This window comes from Chelmon rostratus, chromosome 14 (genome assembly GCF_017976325.1).
Source record: "Chelmon rostratus isolate fCheRos1 chromosome 14, fCheRos1.pri, whole genome shotgun sequence".
Taxonomy (NCBI): Eukaryota; Metazoa; Chordata; class Actinopteri; order Chaetodontiformes; family Chaetodontidae; genus Chelmon; species Chelmon rostratus.
In genome coordinates, this window is record NC_055671.1 from 12063395 (window position 1) to 12080617 (window position 17223).

A 17223-nucleotide genomic window follows, 5' to 3' on the forward strand; every position below is an offset into this window, starting at 1 on the left:
TGTGTCACTCAACAGAAACTGACACCCACTGAACTGTTTAAAGGGGTATTTGTTTTAGAGCAAGCAGTTGACACATTTCAATCTTATTTGGGCTACATTGGTATGAAATTAACAAACCCAAACTCTGAACTGAGGCATGGTATGGAACAAGAAAAGTGTAGTCAGATAACATAAGTCTAAAGCTGTTTGCACTGTTAAGCTTGTCTGTAATACTGTATTATATTCACTTCATCTCACTGGAACCTTTTAGATAAACAGTCTAATGTATGAATTTGCTACAATAAAACAGGTACTAAAAAAAGACAAACGATAATATGAAAGTATAGAGTAGATTGAACTTTTATTGAAGAGAACAAAGCTTCAAGATACTGGAGATTAAATTTAGCAAAGTCAAAACTTCTGCAGCTAAAGAGTCATCTAAGAAAAAAAACATGTTAAGATTACTGCCCCTCTTTCCTCCCCCCTCCGCTGTTAAAGGTTTCCCACTATTTTCCACTCTCCTTACGTGCGTGGATCCATCCTGCACCTCCCAGCCCTCCTCCTGGTTTTGATCCGAGCTTTGCTCTTCTTAAGAAAGAAAATCTGAAAAGCAATCACTCAGCAGGATGCCATCAGTGATTGTGTCTATGAGGTCCCACACAAAAAGAAACACTTTGTTTTGACTTGGCCAATTTAGTTTCAAAATTTCACTACAATGTTTCCGGTTTGACGGGGTTATGTGGACAGGGCCGGGGGGTCGGGATCCTCTCCCAGTAAAATGCTCCTGCTCCATGTATCCATCCCGAAGCCTAATCCTAATCCTGATCTGATCCTGAATCCTGATCCAGCTCCGGAATGAGGAGACAATGAGCCCAGTCCAAACCTTCAGAATACCAGCAGAACCAAAGAGAAGGAGGCAAGTTAGAATCACACCTTCAAAAAATACTTAATGAATAAAATTTGAATCAATCCCATAAAACTAACGATTACTTTGTTTACCAAGAGATGAGCAAAAGCAGAAACACCAATCATCTCCAAACATAAGATAGTGTAGAGGATGAAGACTATATACAGTTAACTGTTACTGGCCCGACCCAACAGAGCATTTTATTATCTTTAGAAAAAGAACCACTGCGCTTTGAGGGCTACAGACAGAAGGCAAGTAACCTTGCTGGTACTTACAATATAATGGGAGCATGCACAAGTACAGCAACTACAGCAAAATAAAACAATACCTGTAATACAACCACAAACATTGGGTAACACTACTCAGCTATTTTCAAGCGTATATTCAGAGTGCAAAGAAAAAGAAGACAAAAGCCTTATTTTATGCAAACTTCAGAGTTGTGAGAGGCCTCAGCCATCATACCATTGGTGCCATATTTGACTCCTCCTCCTCCTCTTTATCCTAATATGAACTGTGTTTCCTTTTCCTCTGTTTCCATCCTATCCTGCTCCTCTGAACTCTACAGAGAGACACACGAGAAGGTCAAAGTACAATAGTAAATGCAGGACTGAGAAAAAAATGTATAATTATAACACCCCCAAAATAACTACAGCAGAAAGACACAAAAATGAATTCCTCCAAAAAAGGTACCATTTCCTTAAATACAGCCTGGAATCAGAAGAGGAAAAGTACGCAATAGAAGGAAACAAGGTTAGCAGAAAAGGGATATCGATCATTTTGGGGTGAAAAGGGAACACTGAAGAAAAGGGAAGGGAGAATAGAAATATAAGAGAGAGGGCAACATCCACAGACCACCGTGTTTCAACCAGCCTTGTCTGGTCAAACAAGAGTCTGTCGAAATGTAAAGTAAAATCAAAACAGAAAACTGGGGAAACAGGAAAACACAACAAGAGAAACAGCAAACAATCAACAGAGCAAATGGTCCATGGAGATTTTACAGGATTTTTGCTGCGAAGTTTGTCTTCCCCAGTCCGAGATCCATTGTTGAGACGAGTAGGCTGGTGGTTTAATCGAGGTCAGGTGTGTCTAAGTGCGAGAGCGTGAGCGGGAACGCTGCGGAGAGTAGCGTGGAGAACCTCTGCTGCGATGTGGGGAGCAGCTGCGTGACCCGCTGTTGCTCCGGCTTCGACTGTGGCTACGAGAGCGGGAACGACCATAGCTGGGGCTGCGAGGGCCGTCCATCTTCACACGAATGTAGACCGTCTCTCCCTGAACACACAAACAAATGGGGAGGAATGGGAAAAGATCTGTTTGCCCACAGTGATTATGGTTGCAAACAACATGAAAAAATGTTTCAGCTCTTATAAATTAGCTCCACATAAAGACGATACATGACTGACGAAATAAGCACTCAGGTGTGACAGGTTGACACAGTATAATGAAAAATGCATGTATATCTGGCAATGTGTTATGGTCTGAAACCTGAAATTGGACTTTTACTTACTGTCCAGTTGTTTTCACGCTCATTTTGTCCATCTGACTTGCTTTTTCACTTCAGGACTTACCTTTAACAAAAAGCTTAAATTCCAAAGTCTAGTCCCAGAGATATTCCTTCTTGCAACCCTAACCTACCTCATGAGAGCGAAACTTAGTGTTATCCAGCTTGCGGACAGCGTAGGTCATGTCTTCTTTGCGCACAAACTCCACCACTCCGGTGCCATCATGGTACACATCAGCATAACATACATCACCTGCCTCCCGCATGTGATCCTTCAGGTCCTGCCAGCTTCCACTGGGGGGAAGACCTGAAAGGAGAAAGGAAGGTGATTAGAAACTCGACATTTACTGCATTCAAGGTAACAAGACAATCTGCTAGGGTTGACCTACCTGAGACAATAACCCTGTACTCGGAGCGTCGTGAAGGGGGACCATACCTTCCTCTTGGGGCTCCTAAAGCTCCACCACCACCTCCCCTACCACCTCCACGTCCGCTTCGAGGGAACTCAACACGCAGACGGTAGCCATCGTAGTCGTAACCATCACGTCCATGAACAGCATCTTCTGCATCCCTGCAGGGTGACAGTGACACTCACTCACTTTCCCCTACATTCCTTATTCTTTATAGGAGCCGCACTAGCAACCACAGTGTGGTCGCTAGTCTTCCTGAAGTCCTTACTGACACATTGACAAAAAATACATCACTCTGTTTAATTAAGACCAAAAATTAAGTGTGAACAAGGCATAAAGCAAGCAACAACAGTAACCCATAGTAATATGATGGATTAAATGACTCATATATGAATTACATGTTTTTTATTTTTGTACTATGATGTTAAACTTTAATTTATGTGGCATAATATGGGGCTTATTTCTTCCCATACCTTAACAAACAAACAAAACGTGTTTTACAAAGGCCCTATCGTTCCCTAACAAACACAGTGTGGTTTACAAGTACAAAACACCATTCAAAAAACAAATGCTTTCTGTTTTGCAAATTCAAAATATATCAAATACATAACATATGTCTAACGCATCATTCTTCAGAGACAAATGTAGCATGTCTGACAAAAGAATACAACATCGCGTTACTTTAAGCATCATCTTTCCGCTGTGAATGTCGGACAGTCCCACAAATAACCTGAGAAATACGCCCTCCACAACAGCAGGCGGCGCTATGATCAATTTAGACGCGCCTGGAGGATAAGCAGAGAAAGACTGAACAGCTGAAACCACAGTAGGATATTATCATAAAGGAGTATGTTGAAGTTAGTAGTAGTTTGTTGGTTACTGTAAGATGTTTTATCACACTCCATAAATATGGACCTCGATTAAACCACCAGCCTATTTTTTATATTATTAATACATACCAAACAGTGATCACCCAGAAGTTTTTATATAGTGACAATACCTAAACCATTTCCCTTTGTGCTTTTGCTCCCTCATAATAAACTGTGTGAACTGAAATCCCAACGCCTTATTGCACTGTCTTGCAATGGTCCCCAACTCTATGATACCAAAAATCTTGACTTAGTTTCCGACATATAGAATTACAGTAGTTGATTTTTAGCAGAAATGTTTTCCTATGGTGATCCAAGTATTGTATATAGGCAGTAACATAAAAAAGACCTCACTTTGTTTAGGGTGCTGTCAGCTGTTTAAAAAGATGATCCAACGGTCATCAACACCAATGTTAACTGTCTTATCTGCTCAAAACAGCTTCACTTTTAACTGAAATAAGGGAGATGAGGTTAAAACGTGGCTCTGCAGCTCACCTCGGGTCCTCGAATTCCACGAAGGCAAACGGTGGTCCGCCTCTTCGGTTTTTCAGATCGATATCCCGAATCACTCCGTATTTATAAAACACGTCCTCAACGTCTTTGGTGCGGATGTCAGGCGGGAGATTTCCCACGTATATCCGACAGTCGTTACTCCCTGCTGGTCCTCGAATGACTCCTCCGCCAGACATGTCAGCCCAAAACAAAGGTGTCAACACGCTTGACTGTAATGTCACCGCCGAAGGAGCGTAACGAATCAGCAAAGCAATAGTTTGAGCTTCAACCAAAACCTGTAAAGGTAAATATGTGGTTGTACTCAGTCAGCTAGCTTACTAACTACACGTATGTTTACATGACCATGAACGGGGACTGAGACCTTCCACCACTCTTTTGACCGCCCGGTGGAACACGTACATTGACCAATAACATACAGCATAGACTGCAACGTCATCACGTTGCTTGAAACGTATTTCGGCAGTAACGTAGTACGTTGCCGCCAAATACTTATTAGGATATCTGTCATTTTGTCAAGTTTATTTAAGATTTGGCAGAAACGGTCATAAAAAAAGAAAAAAGAGAAAATTCGTGCTATTTATATATATCTATGTAATTACCCTTACTTTGTTTACAGAAGCAAACAAATATTAGTAAATATGTGTTAATGTGCACAGGTGGATTGTAAATAAGTACTAACAACTTAATGCTCATGCTTCATTAATTCGTATTCCACTTACAAAACATTTAGTTTATAAAGTATGACACATTGTTATAAAGTCAACAAGGGTCTGGCAAGGTCAAAGCACATTTTAAAGCAGGCAAACAACCTGTTAAGTAGTAAAGAGTTTTTTGTTTGTTTTAACTGAGACTATACCTATACAGGTACTGACACTTGGAAGGATAGCAAAAAGCTGCTCACTTAAACTGAACTTTATACAGGTAGAGAAGTTAAACCCAGCAAACCAAAACCATTATTAGCCCTCCACAAACAACTGGTATTATATACAAAACATATATTGCATATGTACAGGTGTTGCATGTTTGGTGCCCAACCCTCTGTGGTATTAGAAATACAAGGAAAGAAAAACACAAACACTGAATTTATGTTATTGACAGTTTTATTAAAAGAGAATAAAGCTTTAAGATAGTTGATAGTATACTTAAAATAAAAAAATCAGAAATCATCTTCCTTGGGAAAAGACTGACCTAAGAAAAAGATACAAACCACATTAAGGTCACATGCCCTTATTGCCTCCCAGTCCTCCCCGCTTTCACTGGTAATGGTTGCCCACTATTTACCACTCTCCTTACGCGTGTAGATCCATCCTGCACCTCCCAGCCCTCTTCCTGGTTTTGAGCCCAGCTTTGCTCTTCTTTTTATAACTTAAAAAAACAAAAATCTGAAAAAATAATGGCTTGTCAGTGCCGTCACAAATTGTGTCTCTGAGGTCCCACACAAAATGGAAAAAAAAATATTTGGATTATTTGAGAGCCAATTTAGGTTTGAAATTTCACTACATTTCCGGTTTGATGTGGTTTTGTGGACAGGGATCCTCTCCCGGTAAAAACGTTCCCACACTCCTGCTCCATGTATCCATCCTGAAGCCTAATCCTAATCTGATCCTGAATCCTGATCCAGCTCCGGAATGGGGAGACAATGAGCCCAGTCCAGACCTTCAGAATACCAGCAGAACCAAAGAGAAGGAGGCAAGTTAGAATCACACCTTCATAAAAATATTAAAGAAACAAAAATATAATCAATCCTAAAAAACTAGACACTAAAAATGTCATTAAACGAAGGACTCTACAAGGAAGTTTACCTTGGGAAAAAAAAAAAAAACAAGGGACAAAATGTATCAATCCCAAAAAAATGATTAATGATTTACTTAAGGTTTACTTTGGATACTAAACCCTGAGCCAAAGCAAAAGAAAAGAAAAAAAAAAAAGCACACACACAAGCTTTGGGTCCCCATATACAAAGTGGTAAACGGAACTTGTTAAAACTGAAAACATTCAACAATGGCACTCCATTGTCAAGTGTACAGTACCATTTAAAAGTTGGACACACATTCTCATTCAATGATTTTTTTCATCATTTTCTACATTGTACGTTAGCGCTGAGGACATCAGAACTATGACAGAACACATGTAGAATTATGTAGTAACAAAAAGAAGCTCAAGTGTCTTGTTAGATTCTTCAAAATGGCCACAGTTTGCCTTTATGACAGCTTTGCACACTGTTGGCATTCATAAGAATTCACCTGGAATAATTCTCAGTCAACACACGTGCCTTGTCAAAAGTTTAGTAGTGGAAAGTTTTGCACTGTTAAATGTGTTTGAGCCCATCAGTTGTGCACTGCTGAAGTAGTGTTGGTAAAAAGTAAACATGCCCTATTTCACTACTGCAGTAATCAACAGTGGGCTCCGCTAAGTAAAGAAAAAGGAGAGTCCATCATTATTTTAAGGCATGAAGGTCAATCATTCCTCATGAGGACCGTCCCAGGAGAGGAAGACCAAGAGTGACCTCTACTGCAGAGAAGAAGTTCATTACAGCTACCAGCCTCAGAAATCACCAGTTAACTGCACCTCAGATTAGAGGCTTCATGAATGCTTCAGAGTTCAAGTAGCAGACACATCTCCACATCAGCTGTTCAGAGGAGACTGCTTGAAAATGGCTTTTATGGTCAAATTGCTGCAAAGAAACCACTACTGAGCCAGACCAGCAAGGAGAATTGCTTGGGCCAAGAAACACAAAGAATGGACATTAGACCAGTGGAAGTCTGTACTTTGGTCTGATGAGTCCAAATTTGAGATGTTTTGGTTCCAACTGCTGTGTCTTTATGAGACACGGAGAAGGTGAACGGATGCTTACTGCATGTGTCATGTGAGTAGCCATTGCATTCTGCAGCAACATGCCAGCCCATGTGCCTTGTGGGACCATTATTTGTTTTTCAACAGGACAATGACCCTAAGCACACCTCAAGTCTATGTGAGGGCTATGTCACCGAGAAGGAGAGTAGATGGAGTGCCGCATCAGATGACCTGGCCTCAACAATTACTGACATTAGCCCTATTGAGTTGGTTTGGGACGAGATGGACCACAAGTGAAGAAATACAGCCAACAAGTGCTCTGTACATATTGGAACTCCTTCAAGACTGTTGGAAAACATTTGCAGGTGATATCATGAAGCTTGTTGAGAGAATGCCAACAGTGTGGAAAACTGAAAAATCAGGTGGCTACTTTAAAGACTTTTATTTTTAGCTTACTATGTAATTTCATGTGTTCTTTTATAGTTTTGATGCCTCAGTACTAATCTACAATGTAGAAAATAATAAAAACAAAGAAAAAACATTGACTGAGCAGGTGTACATTGGTACTATATGTAAAAAAAACTGAACAGCCTTATAATGCAGATTTCACAGTTGACAAGGCACAGCCATCATACCATTGGTGCCATATTTGACTCCTCCTCCTGTTTATCTTAATATGAACTGTTTCCTCTCTTCCCATCCTATCCTGTTCCTCTGAACTCTACAGAGAGACACACAAGAAGGTCAAAGGACAGTAGTATATGCCTAAAAAAAGGAAAATCTTTCCAAACAAAACAAAACAAAACATAAAGCATACAAGGACAATCAGCAGAAGGAAAGAATAGAGAAGGAGTCAGGATGGTTAGCAGAAAACCAATGCTGATGAGAGGGGAAAAAGGACAAATGAGTAAAATAAAATAGGGTCATGTACATAGACCAGACGCATCTGGTCTGTAAAAATGACAACTGCTACAAAAAAAGCCAAAAAAAAAAAGTGGGTGAACACACACAGCGAGTGTAAACAGGTAACACGTGAGATGATCTGTGGTGAGTATACAGGATTTATGTGAAGTGATGATTTCCTCTCTGGCTCGGAGGCACACCGATGCTTTAGTTAAGATGAATCTAGGTGCGGGAGCGAGAACGGGAACGCCGCGGAGAGTAGCGTGGAGACCCTTTGCTGCGACGAGGAGAGTAGCTGCGTGACCCACTCTTGCTCCGGCTCCGGCTGCGGCTGCGACTGCGACTGCGGCTGCGGCTACGAGAGCGGGAACGACCATAGCTGGGGCTGCGAGGACCATCCGTCTTCACGCGAATGTAGGCTGTCTCTCCCTAAACACACACATGCACACATGTAACCAAGCATCCATTAGCATGTGCAAGTTGCTGTATAAGACTCCAGTAGACAGAAGAAGGAAATACCTGCAGCAACAATAAATCTGTCAGGGTACATACTCATGCTCAAAACTGCACTTGTACGTTTAAAGTGCTTCCAGACGCAGTTGCAGAAGCAGCACATGAACCAGTGCTTTGACCGACATCTTTGAATTTCTAATTGGTCATGTATACATGCATCTATAACCAAATCATCCTAAAAACTTCCTTTAAGGTAGCCATTTCTGTCCTTACTTTACATTCTTAAGTTTATGATAGTCACTTCATGTGTCAACCAAGTCTCCCCTTTGTATGCTTGACAACTCTGAAATATCATTTGGTCTGACAATTTTAAGTCCATTCTATGAGCCACACAAGCATTTTGTCCAATTATCATATTTTTTTAACCATTTATACAAACTTTAAAAATGACACCTCTGATATTATAACATGACCAGACTGGGAATCAGTAACAGTATAGCTGGCATGTGAGAACAACATCAAAATGATTTATTGTGAAAGCATGCTGATCTACAGTAAAATATAGGGCAGAAAAGGCAAATTGTATTTTATATTTGCCGTTTCTTGAAATCGTGTTCAACCATTGGCAATGCCTACATTTGGACCAAAATATATCAATGCATGTTTGGCCAAAATATTCTGATAAGTGAGCCCATCATTTAAGATTATTCTTAATATGCCACCATCATTAATTTCACTCCATGAATGACAGGCAGAGCCAGAATTATGATGCAAAGCAACATTACATAGCCATTTAAATTTAATATTGGCCTTTACTTACTGTCATTTTCCACTTCACTCCTGCTTTCTTCATTTGAAAAAACTTGTCAGTCCCAACATAGAGTCCCACAGCCATTCCTTATTAAGTCAGCCTGAGGCTGTAACCCTTTACGTACCTCATGAGAGCGAAACTTGGTGTTATCCAATTTACGGACAGCGTAGGTCATGTCTTCTTTACGTACAAACTCCACCACTCCGGTGCCATCACGGTACACATCAGCATAACATACATCACCTGCCTCCCGCATGTGATCCTTCAGGTCCTGCCAGCTTCCACTTGGAGGTAGGCCTAAGAGGGAAAGGTGGTGTTGGTCTCATACATTCATCTGTACACTTAGAGGTAAAACACACAAAGAGATAAGCACAACCCGCAGAGGGAGGAACACATCACCCACCTGACACCACAACCCTGTACTCGGAGCGTCTGGAGGGGGGACCATGCCTTGCCCGCGGGGGTCCCATTCCCCCACCACCACCACCACCGCCGCCACCTCCTCCTCTACCACTTCTGGGAAACTCAACACGCAAGCGGTAGCCATCATAATCATAACCATCACGCCCGTAAACAGCATCCTCAGAATCCCTGTGAAATCCGACAGTTAAAAACACACATAGCTTTACTAGTTAGCAAACATACATTGTTTGTTATTTTGGTTTAAACATGCTGTCTCACAATAACTGTCCTATACTAATCAAACCGGGGAGAAAAGTGCAAGAATTTAATATGCTCAATATGTGCACAAGCACTAGGCATGAAGAACATCCAAAGGCTTGGATTTGCAGCTACTCTGACATTTCAAGCTTGGCACTGAAAACTGCTGACACATTTAAAACTGAAACACATTGCAAACGAAAGTAGCTGCCAGCCCAAGCGTAAGCATTTGTCTCGTCATTGCCATCAACTGCCTGTATTTGTGCAAATGCTGAGCACTGCTCACTTTCCTGTAGTCAACAGCTCCCTTCCTCTCTTTTTTACGTGGACCCATTTGGGAAACCCCTCTCAACTGTTTTATTTAGGATTCACAGATTTAACCATGAAACAAATAGTTAATCTGATACTGCTAATAAGCCACACTGAAAGACAGTATGACTACCCCTATGTAGGATCTTGAGCTAACTAAGAAATTTGTAGTTAGTTGTTTTAACAATCTTGGCACGAGGAAGGTGCTTTCAGTCATCTAGCACTTAGTCTTTGGTATAAGAATCAAGAAATGTTACACCATTGTTTATTTCCCATTGAAAAATAGTTAGTGGAAAGATTGTCATGAACAAAAGGCACATTAATATTATTGGGGTTGCAACTTAAGCTCGATTGCTGTCTCAATTGACAGATCAATATTGTCTATAAAACATCTGATAGCTGTGACAAATGCCCATTGCAGTTTTGTAGAGCCCAAAGTTCTGTAATGTTATCACGTCGTTTTGTCTGACCAACAGTTCAAACACAAAGACATTATGTTTACTCTGTCAGATAAGAAAAGCAGCAAATGTTTAAAAATGGAGAACATGGAATCAATTAGCAAAACAGTTGCAAATGATTCTCTGTCCAACAACTAATCGATTAAAGATTTCAACTCTAAATGTAAAATGTGCCACCTGTGGTTTACCCACAGAGTGATCTGCCAGGTTGCAGGTAGTGCAGCAAACCTCCATTGAGAGAACTTAAGTCCGAGCAACCCAACTTGCACTTGGGTGCCAAATATCTCTGAATACTCCAAGCCCTCAGTGAGGGCAGACTAAATATGGAATATACCTCAATATCATCCAATAGTACCACAAACTAACTTACTGCCTCCAAAATGACCAAGGAAATCAATCTGCGTCTCTCTTAATGAGTTATACAGCTGAACTTACATAAAGATGTGACTTACTGCAGCTTGTACCTAACAAATAACATCAGAAAGGAACTGTTTGTATCGTGTATGTGACGATTTATAAGACAGTGTGTACACATTTTGAAACAGGTTTGGCTGCAACAACGGGGACGTGACGCTGAGACATGGCGGAGCACTGCAGCTCACCTCGGGTCCTCGAACTGCACGAAGGCAAACGGTGGTCCTCCTCTTCGGTTTTTCAGATCAATATCACGAATGGCTCCATATTTATAAAATAGGTCTTCAACGTCCCTTGAGCGGATGTCAGGGGGGAGATTTCCCACGTATATCCGAGAGTCGTTACTCCCTGCTGGCCCTCGAGTGATACCTCCGCCAGACATATCAGCACTAAAGTAGCAAACGTTAGCAGTTACGGAAGTTAGCACGCTGGCTAACAGGTCCACTCCGACCAAACAAAAGATAAAACGTTTAACGGCGCTTCCGTAGTTCACAATATATAAGTAGATATACTATATGTATCAGCGAATTACACGTTAACTTTTTTAACTACACCTGAAATCCTCAAGCCTAGATTTCACAACAATCAAATTAACAGGAGCTAAAACTTGCAAGCTGCGACTCGACGCCTTCAACAACGCGGTTCTCTTCAACTATGTGCTGGCTCACAACAGCTTTAAATGCGCGGACAGCGCCACCTACTGACCTGGAGTGTGAGCCAGAGCCAACAGTGTATGTGTCGATCTGAGACATTCATCCTTAGCCTTGGAAACGGCAGTTGATGAAACAATCTCACCTCAAAGTCCATTTAGGAGCTGTTCTGGTGCTTTCGAGCACATGAAATGATTTTCATCTGAGGACAAAAATTAACATTTGAACACCTGTAATTCCATCTGCTAATGAAAGTAATGTGATATGATCAAAAACTCAAAAACAGCTGCTTAATAGAGCTTGAGACTGTTTAGTCAACAGTATTTGTGTATGTATTACATCCAAATCATCATTTCTGTGTGGTGTTTGCATGCCACACTAAAGATCAGTCAGTGACTGACGTGTAGTATACACTCAAATACTTCCAAATCCTGACTGACAACTGCTTTAGCTCTTCTCGCAAGACACAAACACAACTGAATTACAAACTATTCTGCTGATGAAGACAGTGAGATGCAATTGAACACTTGAGAAAAAAGGTATTACATGGACCTTGTGTTATTTTGTCACTTTATCATTTGCAAGGTCAACAACAACCTTTCACGCTTAACTCGAACATAACGTGCATGTTGCCTTCCAAATTAACATAATGACATAAAATCAGGTTCTTATTTTCTTGCTAACCAAAGAGCAAAAACAGAAGTTACAACTTTATTTATTTATTAATAACTTAGAATAGAAAGTGGAATTCAAATATAAAACTTCTACACATTTACAACAATTCAAGCTTCCCAGTATACAGTGTCAGACAGCCACGGCAGCCATTCATTCCAATCATATAATTAACATAAAACAATAAAAATCATGCATGACTGATTTGTATCCCACACCCCAATGCTGCAAATGAGTTGTTCTTCATGCCTACCTTTGTACCTAAATATCAAGGCCACTGACTGTTCATGACATGTTTTTTGTTCAGACTACATTTTCAACACATCTTTTGTCTAAGTGTGTCTTAGTCCTTCTTGGCTTGTTTTTCTCTGCGTCTCTGTCTAGCCTCAGACACAATTTTGAGCAATGACAGCAGAATAGGCACACACATGGGCAGGAAGAGTGGTATGTAGATGGCAAACTTCTGGTCATCAGGAAAGTACAGGAGATGGAGGAGTGAAGGGTCAAAGAATGCTCTCTCTGATGCCAAGATGGCCTCTTTACTGTACTGCAGAGCAAATCCGAGGTTCCCGGCCTCCAACTCGGCCACAGCCAGCTGCAGAGACGTGACGGCACTGGACACCTGAGTAATAACAAGAGCAATCTCAGGTTGGATACAACTGAGGCAATTATACGTAACAGAATTATATAATTAACAACTTCAATTCCAGATTTTAAAATCTGTTGAAGTCTGACACATTTACATCTTTCCGGTCATAATGTCAGGTGAAAAGATTTCCAGAGTTAGATGTGAAAACATCCCGGTTCTACACCTGGTTTCTCTCTTTGCTTCTTTGATGTCCACTATCTCACTCACTGGAGACACAGATGGAGTTTGGTAGCTTTGGTGAGAGCGTGTTGTATATCAACCCCCTTGATGTCTGATGCAATTAACATGGAAGCTAGAGTAGCAGCTTCTAGAAACAGTTAAATTGTAAATATTTTATAGGTTATAAATTATAAATATGTTGGGGGTTTCAGGTGCTGACCATGGCCTGCAATGTCAAGCTAATCATCTATACTAAAAGGAATAAAGAGCCCCAAATCTGCTTTAATTCTCATCAATGCTTATTGTTTTTTTATTTTTGAGTCTGTGATTGGATTTAATGTTTAATTGTAGTATTTCCAAGAGGGGGAAAGTATACTAGGTGTGACAGTGAACAAAACAGTCCAACACTACACAAGCACAAGCACATGGAAATATGTGGAGTTGTCCATACTCTAAGTGTGCATTTTATGCAAACAGGCAACATAGAAACCTACTGAGTAATGCAGGTGTGTCTGTATCTTACCTGTTGAGCAATGTGATCATTGATAACAATATTTCCTATCTGGTCCAGCAGCTGTGCCAGTGAGGTGATGGTGGTGGTTGCAGTTGCAACATTTTCCACACTTCGACTCCACATGAGACGGTCAAGCTCCCAATCAGCTAGTCCTGCACTGCTGCACGGTGCCACCAGGAAGCCAGGGGGAGGGGTAGACGACTGCACACCCAGCAACAGTCTGACAGGACATGGTACAGCAAAGTTACCTTGTGTCTACAGGAAAAGCAATACCCATACCCATACATACTGTAGACATCTACTTACCGAAGCTGTGCAAGGAAGACTCCCATGACTTTGGCCATGTTGATGTTGATGTCAACAGGAAACATAGCCTCAGGTCCATAGAAACCATTAACATTATAGACCTATGGAAACATGACAGTTTTTGTTAAATCAGTGGCCAACACAAGAAGTAAAGAGTGCAATCACTGCATAGCTTTGAATATATGACATATTCACTTACAATAAACTAGGACAAGACTAGGCTACTGTCACCCAGTATTGCACAGATTATCTCACCATTATTCCTCCCCACCGTGGAGAGTGAAACGCATTAGAAACCACTTCCTGTTTCTTGTGATCATGAATATGAAGGGGTGAATGGTGGGCATCCGGGACATATAGAAGAAAATTCAACACTGGGTTGGAAGATGCAGCATTTGAGCCTGGAAATCAAATGAAAAAAAAAAAAAACAGCTATACACATAGAAATACACCAGGACAAATCACCATATTTCTATTCAGTGTGCATTCTCTTTTACCCAGTCTAGCCTCCACAGGGTTGATGACATGTGCGAGGCTGTCAGAGTTGAGTATGTAGGCACTGCGGCTGCTGTCAAAGCGCGGGTTGACACCGAGCATGGCGTAGTACAACGTCTGCAAGGAGAATATGTTTATGAACATACAGTAGCTGAGCATCTTGTCAGCATGGTGTGGTCCTGCACATTCACACATTTGTGCACACAGTACCTGAGAATCAATGCTAAAGTTAGCCAAAGGGGCCAGTTTTGTAAGCAGAGGTTGGATGTAGGTCTGGACGGCACCCTCTATGTCCCAATGTAGCCGGTGAGACTTTGGGTCTGGGTTCAACAAACTGAATGTTATCTCATATCCTAAAGAGAAGATAAGAACAAGCGGAGAACAGAAAGAAAGTGTTGACATACATGCTGAAATTCACTGAGTTTGTTCATGTTATGGCTGTGCTGAAACAAAGACCAACCTGGGCTTGATTTAAAGGCTCTCATGCTGTCAGCAATGCTCTCTTTGTTTCCAGGGCTGAGACGGACTCTGTCGCTGAGGGCAGCAGTGATGTCAGTGTGGCTGAAAGACATCACCTGCAGCACCTGCTTGATCCGAGGCTCCAGGTGAGCCAGCAATTGCTCTAATGTCCTGCCCACTCTCATCTGGGAACCAATACGCAGCAGGGCTGTGCGTCGCTGACCGATATACACGTCTACATCCTGAGCAACATGAAGGTACAGGTCATTGATTCATAATCAATAATTTCATTTCATTTAAGAGGACATGCTACCAGACTTCACTTCAATGAACCCTTCTAACATATGAATACATGCACACTCATGAAAAACAAAGAATATAGAGAAGAGGAAAGGATTAAGTGTGGCAAAACAATTATCCTTTAAGCTAAATATAGAAAAAGAGAGTCAAAACATTGGGAGTTTGAACCTTGGGCAGAAGTGAAGATGACTCTGGGATCACATACACAACCAAAGAACCACATGGACTCTCACTGAGCATGTGCAGAGATAGATCTGCCACTAAAGAAGAACAAGAGAGACAGAGAGAAATTACAACTTGTGGTCTCACTGAGATAACAAAACGTTAGTGTGTGAGGGGCTGAAAGCTGGATTTGATGAGCAGACATCTCACCTGCAGCAGTGGGCTGGTTCAGGGCATCCTCCTCCATGATTGTAGCTGTGCGGTACCTTGTCTCATACCTATACCTCAAAGTTGTATCCTCTGGAAACAAAAGAATGTGAGACAAGATTTACCTTGCAGTTGTCACATTCTGTAAGCCTAAGATCACAGACAGTGTTGATAAATCACCATCTACTGTGTGTTCCTCATCCTGTGTCTGCGTCAGTGGGACCTTCTTCTGCTGTTCTGGTGTCACAGTTCCACGTGCAAACACAACCTCCACATCAGCACTCAACTGTAGCTAAAAAACAGAAACAAAGAGAGGGACATTTAACAAAGGTACACATCCATCACACTCGGAAGATAAAATGGACCACAAAGATGGGGAGATGGGAGTGATAGCAAGAAGCATGAACTAACCTGCAGGTTAGCCAACTCTTGTATCTGACTGACAGGCAACCAGGCGCGGTACGTTTCAGTTGTTCGCCACCACAGAGGGACTCCCACGATGATGACCACTGCTGCTATGGACAGAGCAGCAAACTGGCCACGTCTACGCTCTGAGAGACACACAGAGAAAGTAAGATAGATGTATTGTGTGAGTCTACACAGCGACTTTGTAATGCTGTTTATACTGTGATTGCAGTCCATGTATTATTTCTGGTTTTGTTAGGCCATTGTGGGCAATTTTGCATAACAATTCGCACCACTGTTTATAGCACTGATGGGTTTTTGTTTGTTTGTTGATCTTGATTTGTCACTAGATCAACCAACAACACCAATTCTTGCCTCGTTATTTTACACATTCACAATATGTCAATTGAGATCGTGATATTTATGTATCGGGATCACAATGTCAAATTACACCACGACAGAGGATTTTATTCATGCTCTTCACTGGACACCACTATGTTTCCATAAATATGTTCATTCATCATAAGACTGAGCTGGATGCTAGATGGCAGACATATAGTAAATGGCTGCAAGACCTGGTTTCGTTTTTTCAGGTTGAAAAATACATTGTATGAGGAAATAAGGTGTTTTGCTCTGCTAAACTGGATTTCAGGAGCTCGGATGTTGTGGTTAATTGTGGAATCAAAAAATAAATATGACAATAAGAGACATACGGTGGCAAAAAAAAAAAAAACAGCAGGTGTGCTTGCGGTGTCATCATTGCCGCAACTGTTGGTGCGGCTAGCTAACTGTTAGCGGTTAGCTTCGGAGGGTGTTAATATGTAGATTACAGCGGCCTCAGGCAAGGGTCGCTACAACTGTTGTAACTACATGTTAAACATATTACAACTAACTGCCAGACTGCTTTAACTGGTATACATGTTGTCTTTTGCCTTTAAGAGAGAAATATATATAGAATTCAGTTATGAATTTACTCACCCACTTCCGTGGTGGCCATTTCCGTCAATGACCTGAGTGGGGTGCGTTTGTTATGAAATCATACTCAGTCACACGTCACATGACCGACACAAGAAACAAAAAAATAGTATTAATATATAACAACTAGCTGATGAAATCTAACCGAAAAGAGTAATATGCATTTATCTGCCCGCCCCTAACCCTTGAATTGAGTTAGTTTGAGACGCAGTGAGGGGGAGAGACTGTATCCGTCGGCCCAACCAGTGGAAATATTCAACGCACAAACACAATGTGAGAAATTTTGGCAACTA

General features: G+C 41.3%; 3 protein-coding genes across 14 annotated transcripts; all 3 read right to left on the minus strand.

The window, feature by feature from the left end:
- Positions 1 to 315: 315 nt before the first annotated feature.
- Positions 316 to 4549, minus strand: LOC121617072 (serine/arginine-rich splicing factor 1B). Of its 9 annotated transcripts, none has more exons than XR_006007382.1 (6): positions 4159 to 4549; positions 2774 to 2955; positions 2519 to 2691; positions 1885 to 2155; positions 1349 to 1445; positions 316 to 862 (listed from the first exon to the last, which is right to left on the minus strand). XR_006007382.1 is itself a non-coding variant. In XM_041952084.1 (4 exons), exons 1-4 carry the CDS (start codon positions 4350 to 4352, stop codon positions 1973 to 1975), a joined length of 732 nt encoding a protein of 243 aa, XP_041808018.1. In that variant the 5' UTR covers positions 4353 to 4549; the 3' UTR covers positions 316 to 1972. The 9 variants fall into 9 exon arrangements, 1 of the variants encoding a protein (XP_041808018.1); XR_006007380.1 differs by having other exon boundaries at positions 316 to 1192; XR_006007381.1 differs by adding an exon at positions 1162 to 1192 and having other exon boundaries at positions 1349 to 2155.
- Positions 4550 to 5264: 715 nt separating this feature from the next.
- LOC121617376 (serine/arginine-rich splicing factor 1) lies at positions 5265 to 11613 on the minus strand. Of its 4 annotated transcripts, XR_006007401.1 has the most exons (6): positions 11166 to 11613; positions 9540 to 9727; positions 9261 to 9433; positions 8027 to 8301; positions 7605 to 7690; positions 5265 to 5832 (listed from the first exon to the last, which is right to left on the minus strand). XR_006007401.1 is itself a non-coding variant. In XM_041952542.1 (4 exons), the coding sequence occupies exons 1-4, from the start codon at positions 11357 to 11359 to the stop codon at positions 8095 to 8097; spliced, it is 762 nt and encodes a 253-aa protein (XP_041808476.1). In that variant the 5' UTR covers positions 11360 to 11613; the 3' UTR covers positions 5265 to 8094. The 4 variants fall into 4 exon arrangements, 1 of the variants encoding a protein (XP_041808476.1); XR_006007400.1 differs by having other exon boundaries at positions 5265 to 7690; XR_006007399.1 differs by having other exon boundaries at positions 7605 to 8301.
- A 717-nt stretch (positions 11614 to 12330) lies between these two features.
- Positions 12331 to 17087, minus strand: pigs (phosphatidylinositol glycan anchor biosynthesis, class S). Its single transcript, XM_041952631.1, has 12 exons — positions 16934 to 17087; positions 15962 to 16101; positions 15731 to 15842; positions 15554 to 15643; positions 15350 to 15441; positions 14883 to 15123; positions 14633 to 14775; positions 14425 to 14539; positions 14183 to 14328; positions 13928 to 14028; positions 13631 to 13841; positions 12331 to 12921 (listed from the first exon to the last, which is right to left on the minus strand). The coding sequence occupies exons 1-12, from the start codon at positions 16950 to 16952 to the stop codon at positions 12643 to 12645; spliced, it is 1689 nt and encodes a 562-aa protein (XP_041808565.1). The 5' UTR covers positions 16953 to 17087; the 3' UTR covers positions 12331 to 12642.
- Between the last annotated feature and the right edge of the window lie 136 nt (positions 17088 to 17223).